The sequence below is a fragment of the Sus scrofa genome, chromosome 16 (genome assembly GCF_054392235.1).
Source record: "Sus scrofa isolate SSC_HxYL_T2T_F1_AM1 chromosome 16, Sscrofa_HxYL_maternal_Yorkshire_Landrace_v2.0, whole genome shotgun sequence".
In the NCBI taxonomy this organism is placed as follows: Eukaryota; Metazoa; Chordata; class Mammalia; order Artiodactyla; family Suidae; genus Sus; species Sus scrofa.
Genome location: NC_139398.1, coordinates 46,327,749 through 46,343,974, shown reverse-complemented (window position 1 = coordinate 46,343,974; position 16,226 = coordinate 46,327,749). Strand labels below are relative to the sequence as shown.

General features: G+C 38.7%; 2 protein-coding genes across 3 annotated transcripts in view; one reads left to right on the top strand and one right to left on the bottom strand.

Annotated features, from left to right (window-relative positions):
• Positions 1-908: 908 nt before the first annotated feature.
• The window catches only part of CDC20B (cell division cycle 20B), a 57,071-nt gene continuing 41,753 nt past the window's right edge, over positions 909-16,226 (top strand). For both annotated transcript variants that reach the window (XR_014831307.1, XM_021076691.2), the window contains exons 1-2: positions 909-1,149; positions 1,428-1,490. Coding sequence is in view for 1 of the 2 variants with exons in the window: in XM_021076691.2 (XP_020932350.1) it covers positions 1,087-1,149; positions 1,428-1,490 (126 nt within the window). In the remaining variant the exon portion in view is untranslated. The remainder of the gene's footprint in view (positions 1,150-1,427; positions 1,491-16,226) is intronic.
• GPX8 (glutathione peroxidase 8 (putative)) lies at positions 8,276-13,768 on the bottom strand. Its single transcript, XM_003133970.7, has 3 exons — positions 13,553-13,768; positions 12,721-12,982; positions 8,276-8,844 (listed from the first exon to the last, which is right to left on the bottom strand). The coding sequence occupies exons 1-3, from the start codon at positions 13,754-13,756 to the stop codon at positions 8,681-8,683; spliced, it is 630 nt and encodes a 209-aa protein (XP_003134018.1). The 5' UTR covers positions 13,757-13,768; the 3' UTR covers positions 8,276-8,680.

Below are 16,226 nucleotides of genomic sequence, written 5' to 3'. Positions count from 1 at the left end.
CTGCCAGACCGTCAGAGGTTTCCCAGACAGTTACCCCGCCATATGGCAGCTCAGGTGTGGCTGCTCTGGCTCCACAGCCCATCTGGCTCCGTGTCATTTCCCTCCAAACCCCTCCTTCGACCAACCCCCAACATCATCCTCTGCTTTACCTCTTAGCCCCCAGTCTGCTCAGCTTTCTTGCTAGCTCTTCACTCCTTATCAGGCTTTCCCTCACTTGCTCTTTCATCAACTCTCACCATTGTTTGAGAAGAAAGCTCAGAAACTCAAGTGAGAGAACCTGACCATTCCCAAATGGTTAGAGCAAAGAAGAAATTCTTGAATAAACATGGCAATTCTCCCCCTTCTTATCAGCATAGAAATCTTGCCCATTTGAAAATAAAGAGATGAAGAACACGCTGGGGGAACGCGCCTAAAATCAATAGCTTATGCAAACGGTGATCATCGCCAAAGGAGAAAAGGCCGCAGAGTTACTGCACCTCTCCGATCCCTCAAAGGCAGGATGATGGGGTTGGAGGAAGAGAAGTGAAAGCCGAGAAAAAGGCCCGTTATTACGAAACATTTTTGTTTCTAAAATGGAAAGAACGTGAAATCCCAGAACCCGCTTCTTGGCCCGCCAACCCCCCTCGCCTTCCGTCGCTGTCCTGCCCTCCGCTCTCGGCCCAGCCCAGGCCCGCCACCGCTCGCGGCAAAGCTTGGCGCTCCATTGCGCGCCTCTGCGGACAAAGAACAGGAGGCTGCCGGGTCCAGCCAGCAGCCGGGCGGGAGACAGGCGGAGGCGCGCGCTGGGGGAATCCCTCCTGGGTTCTGACGTCACCGCAGCGCCAGCCAATGAGAAGCCGGAGCGGGGGATTCCCGCTCCCGCTGCCGCCCAGCCGGCTTTTTAAACAGTACCCTGGGGAATGCTCTCTAGGAGAGGTGGGAGGAGTAGGGGGAAATGGAGGTTAAGGATGAAATGTGATCGTCCTGGGGGACAAGACATCCGAGGTTTGACGATTAAGCATCAAGACTGGCTTAGACCGGGGGTGGTGGGGAACCAAAAGCTGTCGAGGAGAGGCTGAAATCCAGGTAGGGCAAAGTCCTCCAGAGATGGAGTGGAAACTGGAGCGCACCGCCCGGAGGAGGATCCGAACTGAAGAAGAGATGCTGTGGGTGAGCAACGCCTTTTTGTTTCCTCGCCCCAATTCCCTAACGGTTTTGTTGTTGTTGTTGATGATGGCACCTTTAAAAGTACTTATTTGAAACTAAGAGGTAGTTCAAAACTCAAAATTCTGTTCGTAATTTGAGCTGTGTAATTTAGTTATATTTTAGAGGTACCTTGCTGCTTAAAAGGTGAATGTAATTTGACAAGGATCTAGAGACATTCCACACCTAACATTATGATTTTCCTAAATAGTTTCTCTCCCAAAACATTGTCTATATTTTCAAAGGAGGATGTCATGAGGGTGCTCGCCAAAGACATGAAGCAGAAGAGAGGTCAAGGTTCTCCCAAGGTGAGTGTCCAGTGCTTGCTCTAGTTCTTTCTTTTCTTCCCCAATTCTCTGTCTTTTTGAAATTATTTTATGATTTATGTTGTGTATTTCAGGTGTACAGCGAAAGTGATTCAGTTATATATACCCATATATCTGTTTTTCAGATTCTTTTCCCTTGTAGGTTATTACAGATTACTGAGTAGAGTTCCCCAGGCTATACAGTAGATCTAGTTCTATGACTTAAATATGACCTTGAACAAACTAATTCTTGCTAAAGAAGATATTTGCTGTAAGTATGAGTTGGTCTGAAAATAGGAAAAAATTAAAAATCTCATGTTATCACTAAGTGCAGAGTCTATATACAAAAGAATTTTTATAAGAAACTGAAGAGCCCTCTCTGACAAATAATGGTAATCATTTGTATCTGAATGGTGCGTTCTAATTTTTGCCTCAGCAGCAAAAGATGGAGCATGGATGTGTCAGATAGGCAGCGCATCTCTAGCTGGCTGTTACAATTTCACTTTAACAGTTGCTAGTTGCACTCTCCTCTGTCTCACTCATAAACTTGCCCCCCTCCCCTGAAATGGAAATGGGGCCATCTGGTGGTGAAGAGGAGAAGTGACATAATCCATGGTCCTTAGGGTAATAATTTAAAAGTTGATGCTATGTAGTACTTTTTCATCTTGAAAGTCCGAACCTAAACGCCTTTAGCTTCTCTTGTAATCAGTGTGAAAATAAAACATACAAAGATCTTATCTTAATTTTAACACATAAACTATTCTCATATGCTTTAGATTTCTCGTTATTGTTATTCATCTTACTTCTCTCTAGGCTAAATAGTTCACATTCCTTTACTCAGAGATTCTCATTTCAAATCCATCACTAGCCTTATAGATTCTTCTAGATATCCTTTAAAATTTTCTATATTTAAGTGGCAATACAATAAATTGAACATATAACTTTCAGAATGCAATGATTATATCTTTTGTAGCAGGAGAAAATGCATGACATATATGTGTAAGTATAAGCATCCCTAAATACTGTAATAATTATTTCTCCTAAACATAGCTGAAGATTTGTCTTATGCCCAGCTTTTGTATTACCATGGCTCCTAGATATTTCACTACCTAATACCGTCAACTGGCCTTTTGGTCAGTAAATACAAGTAATTGGAAAAGCTGTAGTTAAGTATAACTTTGTTAATTCACTTATATTACAATAACACCTTTTCAGAGCTGAGTCTTTAATTTGGAAAAGCTAAGTGTATTTTGAAAGGTTTTTTTTTTAAGTTTTGACTAGATTAAAACATATTGGTTTTATTTCTTATAATATTTTTGGAGGAACAGTTTTGTCTGTAAGTTTTCTTCAATGTGACTATTAAGATGAAAGTTATGTCACTGTGTTTCAAGTTACAAATTTAATCTTTATGGGCCATGAAAAGCAGCAGAGACCTGAATCAGGTAGGCAGTGTATTGTTAGCTGGCTGCTTTGGATCAGTTCAGCAGCCACGACTACCCTGCCACTTGCTTCTGGATAAATTCTTCTTGTTAATGAAGTGCATTGGTTACCTGTGTGTGATGGGTTGGCAGTGTATTGTTAGCTGGTTGAGTATATGAGTAGCATCAGCTAACATGCAACTGCTGTCTTATTGCATATAATGAACATCAAAGTATGATTCAGTCTGTAAGTGATGTGTGTGTGTATATTTTGTGTACTTCTGTCCTCTTTACCATAATACTTATTATCGCTATTCAGTTACAATAGACAGCTTTATAAAGATGAAGAAACTACTCCAATTAATTATTTTTAAAAATTTCAGGTAATATTCTGGAGTCTCTAATACTTATAGATAATATTAAAGTTCTTTAAAGTTACATATTTATTTTAAATATAAAATTTAGAAGATAACAATTTGTAATAGAAAGCCTAAAATATTCCTCAAATTTTCAACTAAGTCTTTAATATTCTTTCTGGACGATCAGTTTCTTCTTTTGACATTAGGGTAGGTCTCAATTACCATGTGTGTGTACAGCCAAAGGGAGAATTGAGGTAACTTTCCTCGTGAGTTAGTCAACTAAAACATTTTCACTTGAATATCAATTTTAGGGGGCAGGAAATTGTTGTTTAATTGTTTGGAAGATTTATCTCAAGTCTTCATTTTCTGTAAAATCACTACTCGTATAGTGTTTGGAAAAGAGCACAAGATTTAGTGTGTGAAGTAGGAATAATTTACCATACAATATAGTTTTAAATACTTTCTTATTCCCTTGGAGGCTATTTTGACCCATGGAGCAGCGACAGATATGTGCTGGGTCCCAGATACACAGAGTAGTCATGTAGACATTTGCAGCAAGTTCATGGAATTGACTTCGGTGGTCTGGTCAATTATTTTCCCCTAAATGAGATGTGAAAAATATATCACATTCTCTTCTGCATTGGATTATAAGTTATTGGTAAAATAATCTTCTCACCTTATTTAAATATAAACATTTCTAGATCCATGGTTTAAACAGATACCTATAATTTGAGTCTTATGCATTTTGCTACTTTCAGATCTTATCCTCTTTTTGCTGCTGCCTAATATCATTCCATTTTCAGCATCTTTGTGTTTAAATACCCCTTTCCTGTAAATACTGTTTTCATCTTGGTGTTTTTTTTTTTTTTGAGGTTAAATTTCAACATGTTATTTTCTGTAGAAAATCATTAACCTGTTGATAAAAATAAAACCTACTACATTTAGGCTTGTCCTTTGTGTTTTAATTTTTTTAAACTAAAGAGCAAGACATAAAATGTCAACATTTATGCTCAATAAAGAGAATAGTTTGGGGATCAAACTATTTCTATTAATGTTTCTATTAATGAGATGATGGGAAAGGAGAGAAAGAAAGGAATGCAGTAAAGTGAAATAAGGGGATCAGTGGGTAAGGAGGCAGATGAATGTAGAAATTAAAAAAAAAATGTTTCCATAGGAGTGAGAAGGAAAGAGAGGGATCCATACCTGAGATGTCAAAGGAAGAGAAGAGGGAAGGAGGTTGAAAAAAGGGGAGGGAGGCAATGCTGGTTTGGAAGTGTTTTCTGTCAGGTGTTTTCTCTTGGGGCAACCACTGGGCTGTTTGCTGGTGCTGGGGAAGTAACTGCTTAATTCCTTGATTCTCTAAACTGGCCTTCCCTTCTCTACCCATCTCTGCCCCATAAAGAGAAAGCTTACCTCTTCAAGAAGAAGAGTGGGAAGAAATGTGATGTGTTAGTTTCCAGGAGTAACAGTTACTGGGATTTTATTATTCCTTGGGGAAGATAAAGTCAAGCTGAGGGATAAATAAAGACATATTACTATTATTATATTAGATATGTTGGCTCCATCCAAACATGGCATTTTTCTTTCAAAGGAACATGTTATCGGGAATGAATGTGATTTTGTACAGGGATCACTCCAGGCTTTTAAGTTCATATCAGGCAGCCTTAAAACACAGTTAGTACATTTAAAGAAAAGAAATATAGAGAAATAGTTTTTGCTTTCCCTCCTAGACTTTGTCTGCCTTTCTCTTTTTATTTTTGGCTGGAGTGTTTTGTTTTTTAAAGGAGCATGTTCATTATTTTATTTATGTATTTATTTATTTATTTAGGCTGTCCCGTGGCATAAGGAGTCCCAAGCTAGGGATCACATCCCAGCCACAGTTGTGACATAACCTGGGGATCAAACCTGAGTCCCAGTGCTCCCAAGATGCTGCTGATCCTATTGTGCCATAGTGGGAACTCCTAGAGGGTTTTCTTACTTGAGATTATCTGCAGGCAATTCAGTTAGCTCATTATATTTTAGTGTGGTTATACAGTTATAATGTTGGGAGCGCTTCATCATTCAGTAACTGCATATGTGTCCATATTTATACATAACCTGTAAAAATAGTATGTAATAAAAATAAGGTATATATGCTATGTGTTTCCCCTAGATTTTTCTCTTTGGATACTCCAGTCAAGTCTGATTTTAAAAACTGTGTTGTGCTGGATCCAGCCTGTCTTAGTTTGTGAGAAATGATTGTTAAATTTTCAGAGATTTTGCAAGCCAGTTGTGGGAACCATAAGTAGGTTAAAACTGGCCTTGTGAGAGGATTCACACCATGGAAATTGCAAATGCTACACATTGGGATTCTTCCTCCAGAGAGTTGGTTGTTAAACATCTACCAGTCACCACTGTACATATGCTACATATACTGTAATCATTAAGAACATTTATGTACATATGCATACTATAGGCACGCTATAATTCGTAAGCATTTTCAAAAATGAAGTACAATTTTTAGGGAATATTTCAGGCAAATTCATATTTCTTCCACTGTCCAACACTCTATTGTTACATCTGCCATAAGTTAGTAGGAAGTACTCCATTTCCCAAATAAAACAAAACAAAACGAACTTCGAGTCAAGGAATTAACCACAAAGAGCATTTGACTTTGTCCTCCTTGTCATGAGGATGGCAGCTGAGTACTCTTTTATGTGATGCCTGTTATTTCTCCATTACACTTCTCAGTTCAGGCAGCCCATAGCAGCCCCCGTCCCAGACTTTTTGACGCTGAGATAGAGAAGATACTATGCTCAGTGCAAGAGAGATGCAGTTTTTTTTTCTCCATGTGTTTGCCTGGCAGTATTTATACGTGACATTTGAGTTATGGGTGGCGGCACATCAGCAAATGGCTGTATCCCCTTTCACCGCACACAGCCTGGCTGTTTCACAACACTGACCGACACGTATATGGCACACTTCCAAATCCCCGTCTGCCTCCCCTGCAAACTCAGAAGGGTGGAGGGAGGGAATCAAGCACAAACTATAGTAGAGGTTATTGAAAAAGGCAACCAAGTTTGGAGATATGTAAGTGGAAACCTCCTTTTCTATAGCTTTGGAGAGAACCGGTGATGGGCAGAATGGACATCTGAACTGCAGTCACGGGGACAGTCTGGGTGGTCCCCAAGGCAGCTCCATTACCATCCACCTGGCAGTGGGGCATCTACGTAGCCTCCGCAGTGCTGGCAGATACATTTCTGCTCACACTCTGATACGAGCACATAAGCACCCCTGCAGTCCCACAGCACCACCGTGAACTCATAGAATTCATAAGTGGGGACACATGAAAACAACAGTTGGAGGGATTGCCTCAAATGAAATCTTAGAAGCCCAGAATTCAAATTGCTAACAGGCTTTGGGGGCAAACTTGCAAAGGACAGATAGACAGACAGGTTAGGTGGCTTCCACTTCAACAACAGTCCAGGTTAGTACTGATTCCTCATCACTAGAGGCGCCTTGGTAGGCTGGAAGGGGCTTTTTTCACTCTGACTCCCATCCCCAGTTTACAGGTGAGGAAACTGAAAAGTTGTCTAGCAACTGCCCAAGGCTGTGCCGCTGGTGAGAGGCTTGCCCACATGCTGATGGCCATTCTCGAGGTTCCCCTGCCAATCCTCTTGACCTGAGGGGAACTACACCTTCACCACCACCAGACTTCTCATTAAATAACTGCATGCAGAGCTGGCGGGTTGAAGAGGAAGATATTCTAAGTAATATTTTTGGTTTCTCTAAGAACTTTAAACGCTTTTGCAGAATTATATACTGAGATGGCATTACCAATTTCACCATAAAAAAGAATCTTCACTTTCATCAGGTCAGAATTGGAGAGCTGGAGTTCTCATTGAAGCTTAGCCAGTTAACCCGACATAGTGTCTGTGAGGATGCAAGTTTGATCCCTGGTCTCACTCAGTGGGTTAAGGATCTGGTATTACCGCAAACTGTGGTGTAAGTTACAGATGTGGCTTGGATCCGGTGTTACTGTGGCTGTGGCACAGGCTGGCAGCTGTAGCTCCGATTAGACCCCTAGACTGGGAACTTCCATGTGCTTCAGGTGTGGCTCTAAAAAGAAAAAACAAAAGCAAAAACCAGAATTGAAGAGCCAATTCAGTTATTTAGATTGTGTCTTCTTTCTTAGCTAAATTGTACATGACTTTTTTTCACATCTTTTTCTCCAGTATTCATGTTCAATTCTTTTATGAAATAAATATATATTTCATGGGACAATAATTAACTTTCACCAATTTGGCAGGTTTCTTTGTTAGCCAGTCATTAGAACAGTGCCAAAGCATAAAGTTCAGGACTTTGGAGAAAAGGTTACGTTATGACTCTGTCAAAATGCTCAGTGATTGCTGATGTCTCTTAGTGGTTCCTTAGTTGCAACCACTCCCTTTTCTTTCTTTCTTTTTTTTTTTTTTTTTTTTTGCTTTTTAGGGCTGCACCTGCGGCATATGGAAGTTCCTAGGCTATGGACTGAATCGGAGCTGCAGCTGCTGGCCTATGCCACAGCCACAGCAACTTGGTCTGCAATCTTCACCACAGCTCATTGCAATGCCAAATACTTAACCCACTGAGCCTCAATGGGAATTCCACCTCTCCCTCTTCTACAGTGAGAGTTTTGACTGTTTGGAGTTGATTCATCTTATTTCAGCCACAAGGATGATGCAGCATTGAATTCTCTGCAAATGTCTATCTAGTCTGACTAGATTAACAACTAAAATTAATCCATAAGGAATCTGTAAGGAATTAGCCAAAATTTATCTGAAGGAATCAAGGTGAATGATCATGTACTCATGGCTTATTCCTTACACTTGGGATTTTCACTCAGAAATACAGACTGACTCAGTTGTTAGTATTCTAATTATGGAATTGTGTTGCTTCTGGAAAATAATGTTTCAAATGTTATAATATAAAAACAAACAAAATCCTATGCATGAAACATATAAAAATACATAAGGATTAGAATCTCTACATATTTCACATTTTTCAATGTTTACTTTATTACATAAAAATAGTCATTTACTCTGGAAATTTCACGCAATGTCTTGAATTCAGTGGTCTAGTGTGTTGGCCTTTCCATCAAGTACAATCCTAGAAAATGTCAAGTCAAACAATAGACTATTGAAACATATTGGTGTCTGTATTCTGAATTATTTAGTCTGGTCAGGTTTTCATTTAGAGTCTTTGGCTACTTTTTATTTTTGCTTTGGGTAGCACCTCTATTTGGGGACATTTATTACTATTCACTGGCAAGATAACATAAAAGGAAAATCATCCCTCAGGGCCACATGAAATTGTCAGACTATTTAAAATGGGACCAAACCCTCATGGAGAGATTTCTGTATTCTAACTATTGCCTTGGAATGGCTTGATGGCATTTTCATAGATCCTCTTTCTTTTTTATGATCATTTGTCTAATTAGAGCTGCTATTTCAGGCCTGATGACTTCAATGGGTTCCTCTGGTCTCCAGTACTTCACAACTTGACCCTCAGGGTTGACCAGATACTTCCAGAAATTCCACCTTGGTTCCTTCTTTGAAGAATCTAAAATATTAGAATATATTTTCATGAGTAAAATTTTATTCTTTGTCAAGATTTTTATTTCTATTAGTATCTGCCTAAGTGATAACCTTAGAATCAAGTCTAGGATTGTCATTTTGTCAAAAACCAAACCAAACCAAAAGCAAAACACCCAAACAAAGCAACTCAAAGTCTGTGTAGCCAGATTTCTACATATTTGGTGACTTCACTGATGATGCTACTGACTTAGAATCGTGAAATGAAGTAGTTTTTTTTAGATTTGTTGAGCTCAAGCACAGGAACTTTACTCTGTTACTAGTGCAAAACTTAACATTTTTTAAAGATGATATTCTAAAGGTCTTGGTAATGGGGATGTATGGATTACTTTTCATATCAAATGTATCTGTGTTTTAAATATTAGTACATGTTACATAGCTGAAACTAGTAAGGAATATTAAACATATTATTTTGAGAAATTAAACATACTTTTACTACATCTTAATTTATGTAAGAAATGTGGACTTTATTTATAGATATAGGATTTATGTGCATTATTGACTAATATAAGAAAAAAATACAAATAATTACAACTAAAATTTACCAAGTTCCTATTACGTGCTTAGTAACATATGCTCGGTACTTTAAATGCATCCTCTTCTTTTATCTTTATAGCAACCTTGTGAGGTGGGCATTATTATTATTCATACCTTACAGATGAAAAAAATGGAGGCCTAGATTCATGGTCACATGGCTAGTAGGGCTGGGATTGATGCCTAGACCTTCCTACCATAGAGCTTATGCTCTTAAAACAGAGAATATGGCAAAGCAAGCAGATCTGAGGAAGAAGATGACAAGTTCATTTTGGTACATGAGGGGATTCAGGTGTACTTGGGACACCCCATCAAAGGCAGCTTTGGAGCTTAGGAGAGAGTTCACCCAGAAAAAGGGGACAGAGTAATAAGAGCTCAGGTGGATGCAGCAGAATCCTGAGGATGAGTAAAGTTAAGGTTGGATAGAAAAGAGGACCCTGCAAAGGAGAAAAAGAAGGGCCCAGAGCAGAAGTCACAGGCACGGGGACCCACGCTTGCTTGGAGAGTCATGGAGTGAGAAGCCAAACACAGTGATCTAAGAAGGAAACAGAGATAGGGAAGTGGAGAAAACAAGTGTTAACCATGCTTCGAAAACGCTGATGAAGAAGGGAGAAGGAACACACTGCCTAGAGTTCTTAAAGATGGGAGAATAGGTTAAAAATAATAAATAAAGGCATTCCTGTCGTGGCACAGTGGAAATAAATCTGACTAGTAACCCTGACGTTGCAGGTTCGATTCATGGCCTTGCTCAGTGGGTTAAAGATCTGGCGTTTCCATGAGCTGTGGTGTAGGTCACAGACATGGCTCAGATCCTACGTTGCTGTGGCTGTGGTATGGGCCAGCAGCTATAGCTCTGACTGGACCCTAAGCATGGGAGCCTCCATATGCCATGGGTGTGGCCCTAAAAAGACAAATAAATAGATAAATAAATAGTAGCCTAATATTTACTTATATGTACTTTGCTTTGCATACTGTGCCAAGCATTTAAATTGGTTATTACAGTAAAAGAACGTATTGCCAATTAGATCAAACGTCAATGATGCAGCATGAGAATCATATTATTAATTAGAGTCTTCTTAAAATAATTTTGAACAATAGCCATTTTCTATAATGGAAAAGGTGTTTTTAAAGATAATGCTATCAGGGCATGGCTCTCTCTAGCCAGTGTAACATCTTTTTGTTAATTAGAAAAAGATACCCTGCCAGGTGGGTGCAGTTGCTCAGCACATACCTTGCACCTGTCTGGGTTTCAGCCCCCTCATGTGCCTCCTCAATTAGTTGCCTTGTTTAGCGAACAACCTGCACGCCTGTACAGAGCTGTCCCATTTGTGACCACATTATCTGTTACTGTCATATTTTGGCCAGTTTTAAAAGATCTAATTTTCATTTGGCAATCATCTCATAGTCTTTGTCTCTGGAACTTCATCTAACTTCAGTGAAACCTTAAATCACTACTATCTTTTTTCTCTTCCTTCCTTCCTTCTTTCCTTCCTTTCGGCTGTATCCACGGCATATGGAAGTTCCCAGGCTAGGGGTCAAATTAGAGCTGTAGCTGCTGGCCTATACCACAACCACAGCAACTCGGGGTCTGAGCCTTTTCTGCGACTTACACCACAGCTCATGGAAACGCCAGATCCTTAACCCACTGAGTGAGCCCAGGGGATAAAACCTGCATCCTCCTGGATACTAGTCAGATTTGTTATCGCTGAGCGGTGATGGGAACGCCCACTGCTACTTTTCTGATTACACAGGATAAGCCACGAGGGGAACTCCCACTACTGTCTTTCTGATTACACAGGATAAGTAGTTTCAGAAGCTTTTTTAGTAAGAAAGGGGAAGAATCTAGGAGCTATTGCACCCAAGTATTTGGCTGCTATGATTGAGAGGTGATGACAAGGCAAGTGCTCTGGCTTTTCTTTCCTCAGTGTACTCTGGGAATAAAAGGAATGAAGACTTCACTCCAGTTGCTGGTCATGGTGTTAGGCAGTATATTGACCCTCCCAAGGAATTAATATTTTTGCACGTTTCTAACTCCATACTTAAATGAAATATAGAACATCATTCGCTGGTTTATTGGACTAGAAGCTTGATTGCCTGGCTGAGGTCATGGTTTTATCAAAATTCAAATTACCGCATAATAATGTGAAAAAAAGAATGTATATATGTATGTGTGACTGGCTGTACAGTAGAAAATTGACAGAACACTGTAAAGCCGCTATAGTGGAAAAAATAAAAATCATTAAAAAAATTCAAATTAGCTACAGTGAAAATAACTGAGGATATCATCTACATGTGGAAGACGAGAGAATGTTAGCTGAATGTCCTTTATTACTTATTTATTTTATTCATTTTGGCTGTACCCATAGTATGTGGAAGTTCCTGGACCCGGGATCCAATAAACACCACAGCAGCAAACTGAGCCACTGCAGTGACAATACTGGATATTTAACCCCCTGAGCCACATGGGAACTTTAGAATACTGTCTGGCACACTGTAAGCTTTATGTGTATAAGTACTTTAATTATTAACATGCTCAATCCTCCAAATAATCTTAAGGGAGAGATACTGTTGATAATGTCATTTTACAAATGAGGAAACAGGCACAGAGAAGTTATGTGCCTGAAGCTACACAGCAAAAGCAATGGACAGGGGTTTCAACCCATGTAGACTGGGACCAACTCTTTGTTACTATGCTATACTACCTTTATGCTGGAAAAAATTTTACACAGATTTCTGTAGCTAGCATAATTACAGAGATAGCCTAACACTACCCTCCTCCTCCAAAAAAAAAAAAAAAAGAAAAATCAAGCTATATGTTTTGAATTTTACCAAAACCACCCGGCAAACTGAGATATTATTCACCCTTGAGGATAATGTGTCAGATAAGGAAGGTGACATAAAATTAACCACAAAGAAGTTTAACTAAAAATGCTCAGCAATATTCATGAGAGATGTATAGTTTTAATAATAGGGAAGGACATTTTCCCACATACTAGTCACACAGAGGAGGATTGTAATATTTTGTAAAAATAGCCATGACCAATCTTAAATTCTTCAGGAAAATGATCATAAGGAATAAAATACATCGGAGTAGATTTATTTTGCTGTCCAAGAAGTTATAACACTGACTTCAGGGAAGCCTAACTTCCAGACAATTACAAAGGATGAGAATCTAGCTCTTTGATAGTTTTATAAAACTTGCTCACTAAAACATTTCAAATGAAATAGGAAAGTATGGTCCTGGCACATTTGTTTTAAAAATGAAAAGCAATGAAAAACATTAAATTGGTGAGGCAAGGCAGATATTTACCAACAAGAAATCTAAATGCAGGTTCTGCTTCAGATCCTAGAATCTTAATCTTGTGGAAGATGGGGAATGTTACTCCGTAGTTATTTCTTGCAAAAGATAATACTTCCTTGCTTGGGCGGGGCTCCGATTCTCCAAACTGATTGCATGGAAAAGCCAAGACGCTGAAGTGGAATGGTCCAAACTCTTTGTGCAGTTCCTGCAGTGCTAAGTAATTTCTGTCTGTGAGTTGGCAGTCACTAGCCACGTTTACAACTAGTGCAACCTCCCGGAAAAAGAAAAAAATCCAACCGGAAAGTGAAGCAAATAAAAGATTAAAAAAAAATTCTGCAAGTAGTTAAAATCCTAAACCATTTTGGAGGAATACAGCCCTTGATAGACGGTTATTTCATATTTTTATATATACCAAATAATACTGAAAATCATAACCCATATGCATGAGTTAAAACTCTAATAAAAGATCACAGTAATTAAGAAAGCCCCAGGTACTCAGGGAAAGTTTATTTTTAAATAAAAGATAAAATATGATTATTGAAAGAGTGCTTTTTAATATTGTCAAATTATGGATTAATACTCTTGTTAATGTCTACGTATTCACATTACTAAATACAAGAATTTCCTAAACGACTTTAAAAGTATTATTTCAGCACTTAAAACATTTTAAAGCAGTTAAGATAATCAGTTTATCAATGAGAAATATACTATGAGATACTAAAGTGATATACTAATATTACTTTGAAGACTAAATTATAATACTATAAACATATAAATTGACTATTAAGAGAATAAGAACGTGGACAGAAAATACAAAGAAAAATCAGAAGATGCAACTTACTTTGCCTTTAAACTTTTCCAGAGAAACCGTTCTTCCTTTTGCATCTTTCACTTCAAAGTTATAAAAGCTGTTGATTTTAGGTTTTAGGAATTTTAGTTGTAGAAGAAATAGCATTACTGTACAGAGAACCATAGACAGCAAAACTGCAAATACCTTTGCTTTGGGCCCTGAACATCTTAAAGGGTAGGCTGTGAGAGGCTCCATTTTGGATGATTCCAGAGTGTCGTCTCAACAGGCTGGAATTCAAGGAGGAGCTGAAACTTGAAACCGGCTCAGTGTAACGGAAAGTCAGAAAGGACAGACTAGCGCCTTTCATGCCTCAGATGGAGAATGGAGTGAAACTCCCGAATGAAGTCAAAAGCTCTAGAGAATATCCGCTGCAATTTTTGCTAGAAAAAATATCGGGTAGTACTTGAAGATAGTCCCAACAAAGGAAATATTCCGCCAGAAGATGGTGCCCTTGTAACTTGAAAACTGTGAAGTACTCCCAGCAATTGCCTGGATGTGTTGGAATATTGGATATATAATACCCAGCAATAGTTCATAATATTGATTAAATTGGTCTATTAATATGATATCTCTATAGGAATTTAATATATATATATGCATGTAATCTTCATACGGCTTAAGCGTGCTATGTGAATTCAAGGTATTAAGAGTAGAAAGGGTACTGAAATATCTGAAAAGGCTACTTGCTCTGACCTCATCTAGCTAAGTCAATGCTAAGTGAATATAGCAAAAAATTGATTAAAGCAATGATGGCTTAAAAAAAAAAACCCTCCTGTATCATAAAGCAAACTATAGTTCAATGATTTTTCAAATTTTTGCTTATGATGCACAGAAAGAAATGCACTTTATGAGTATACACAGGCACATGTAACTGTGACATTTCATTAAGCAGTGCTTCTGCTTTGAACTGTGATGCCCTGTGGTCTATTGCATTTTTAAAAACAGCATGGTTCCGACCCATGAAAATGATTGTTCACCAATGGGCTGCACACTGGAAAAATACTGCAGTCTATAATAAAGTAGGAATTTAACAAATAAGATATTTCTACACAAAAGGCAAACACAACTCCCACCCCCACTCTATACCCCCTTCTTGGGTGCATCATCTAGTTGCTTCATTTTGTATCTTTATTTTTCAAGTGGCTGTTGCTTTCTACAGAAGATCTAACTTTGTTGAAAACTTCAGGGGCATGCATGGAAAGGGAGTTGAGGGCTGCCTATCCTGAAATCTATGGTTCCTTTAGCTACCTTAGAAAATATCCTGTTCAGGATATGTAGCAAGTTTTGAAAAAAAGGTGCTTTGTTCCTCTAGGGTCTGACTGTTGGTGTGTGTAAGTTTCCAGATAATGCTAGAGAAGTCTGAGAAGCTTGAGAGAGTCCCTTCCCATCCTTGTTAGATCTTTAGAGCTTTCAAGCTTGCTAAGGAGGCTGCTAGCTCTGCTCCCATCCCTGCTTCTGAGGTGTGCGTGTGTCTGTGTGTGGAGGTTGTTGAGCAATGCCCACAGCTTAGGCACATTAACCTGGCAGAGACCATAAACCACTTCACTCCCACTCTTGGGGCCTAATAAGAGTGGATGCAAAAGAAAACTTTTCCCTTATAATTTCTAGTAAAAATTGAAAATATACACAAAAATGTATTCTACCACTTTTTAACTGTAGTAATTTTAATTTGGTATTCTTAAGCTGAGTTATGGAAAAAGTCAAAATCCCTGTGTTTATATTACACCCAAACACCGCGAAGTAACTTAAATTCTCTGGCCTTGCTCCTTCAAGTCTTGTCTGCAGCACTGCTGTCACCTGGGGCTTGTTAGAAACATAATATCCCAGGCCCTTCCAAGGCTTTCTGAATCAGGAGCTGAATTTTTACAAGATCCCCTCACGACTCAAGTGAACATTTAAGCTTGAGAAATTTTAGACCTCAATCTTCTTCTGGTTTGCAGAGCAACAAGTTTCTTTGGCTTCCCTTTATCTTCCATAGTAGACATGTTTTGTGTCTCTGGGTCTACGTTAGATACTTTAGCTCCTCAGGCTGTTCAAGCAAATGGCTTTAAAAGTTTAATTCACAGAATCTGCTGTGAATCATGTAAACTCATCCCATTATAACTGTGCTTTGAGGGGGGGGGATGTTGACTCACCAACCCCCAGGCAAGACCCTATAGGGTGATATTGTTTTGATAAAGTCATTATGGTAACTTCTGGTCCATTGTTTTCTAAGTAAAGAATCTCTCATTGAGTGATCCAGAGCTAAAAGCACTAGAGAACGCCAATATCCTGCTGTATGAACTTGCAAGAGGTGGCTGTATAAGCCATAGTGCCAGTTTTTACAGCCAGAAATAAAACATTTAAATACAGACCTGATGTTTCAGGTTTGACAAGAAAATCCGCTCTATATGAAAACTACTTTGAAAGCTTAAGTAAATCCCTTGTCAAGGATGAAATAAGAGCCAGTTTGTTAATTTTGTAATTCTTAAGGCTTAGGAGCATAAGATTTATGTATATATATATACACACACGCACACACATATATATATTTATGATAATATAAATATTCATACAGGCCTATTAACCAAACATTCAAGACAACATTTGGGGAACTCCCACCCTATATGGTGGTGAACACAGATTTTGGACCTTAGAAGCTTTCTTCATTTGGGAGAATCTTTCT

Bases quoted from the DNA above. Each gene is read 5' to 3' on its own strand.
- GPX8 (XM_003133970.7), bottom strand. From the start codon at position 13,756: ATGGAGCCTCTCACAGCCTACCCTTTAAGATGTTCAGGGCCCAAAGCA. The intron at 12,983-13,552 runs GTAAGTTGCATC...TTTTTCCGGGAG, and splicing joins TGGAAAAGTTTAAAGGCAAA to GTTGCACTAGTTGTAAACGT. The intron at 8,845-12,720 runs GTAAATATCTGC...CTAATATTTTAG, and splicing joins TGCATTTAGATTTCTTGTTG to ATTCTTCAAAGAAGGAACCA.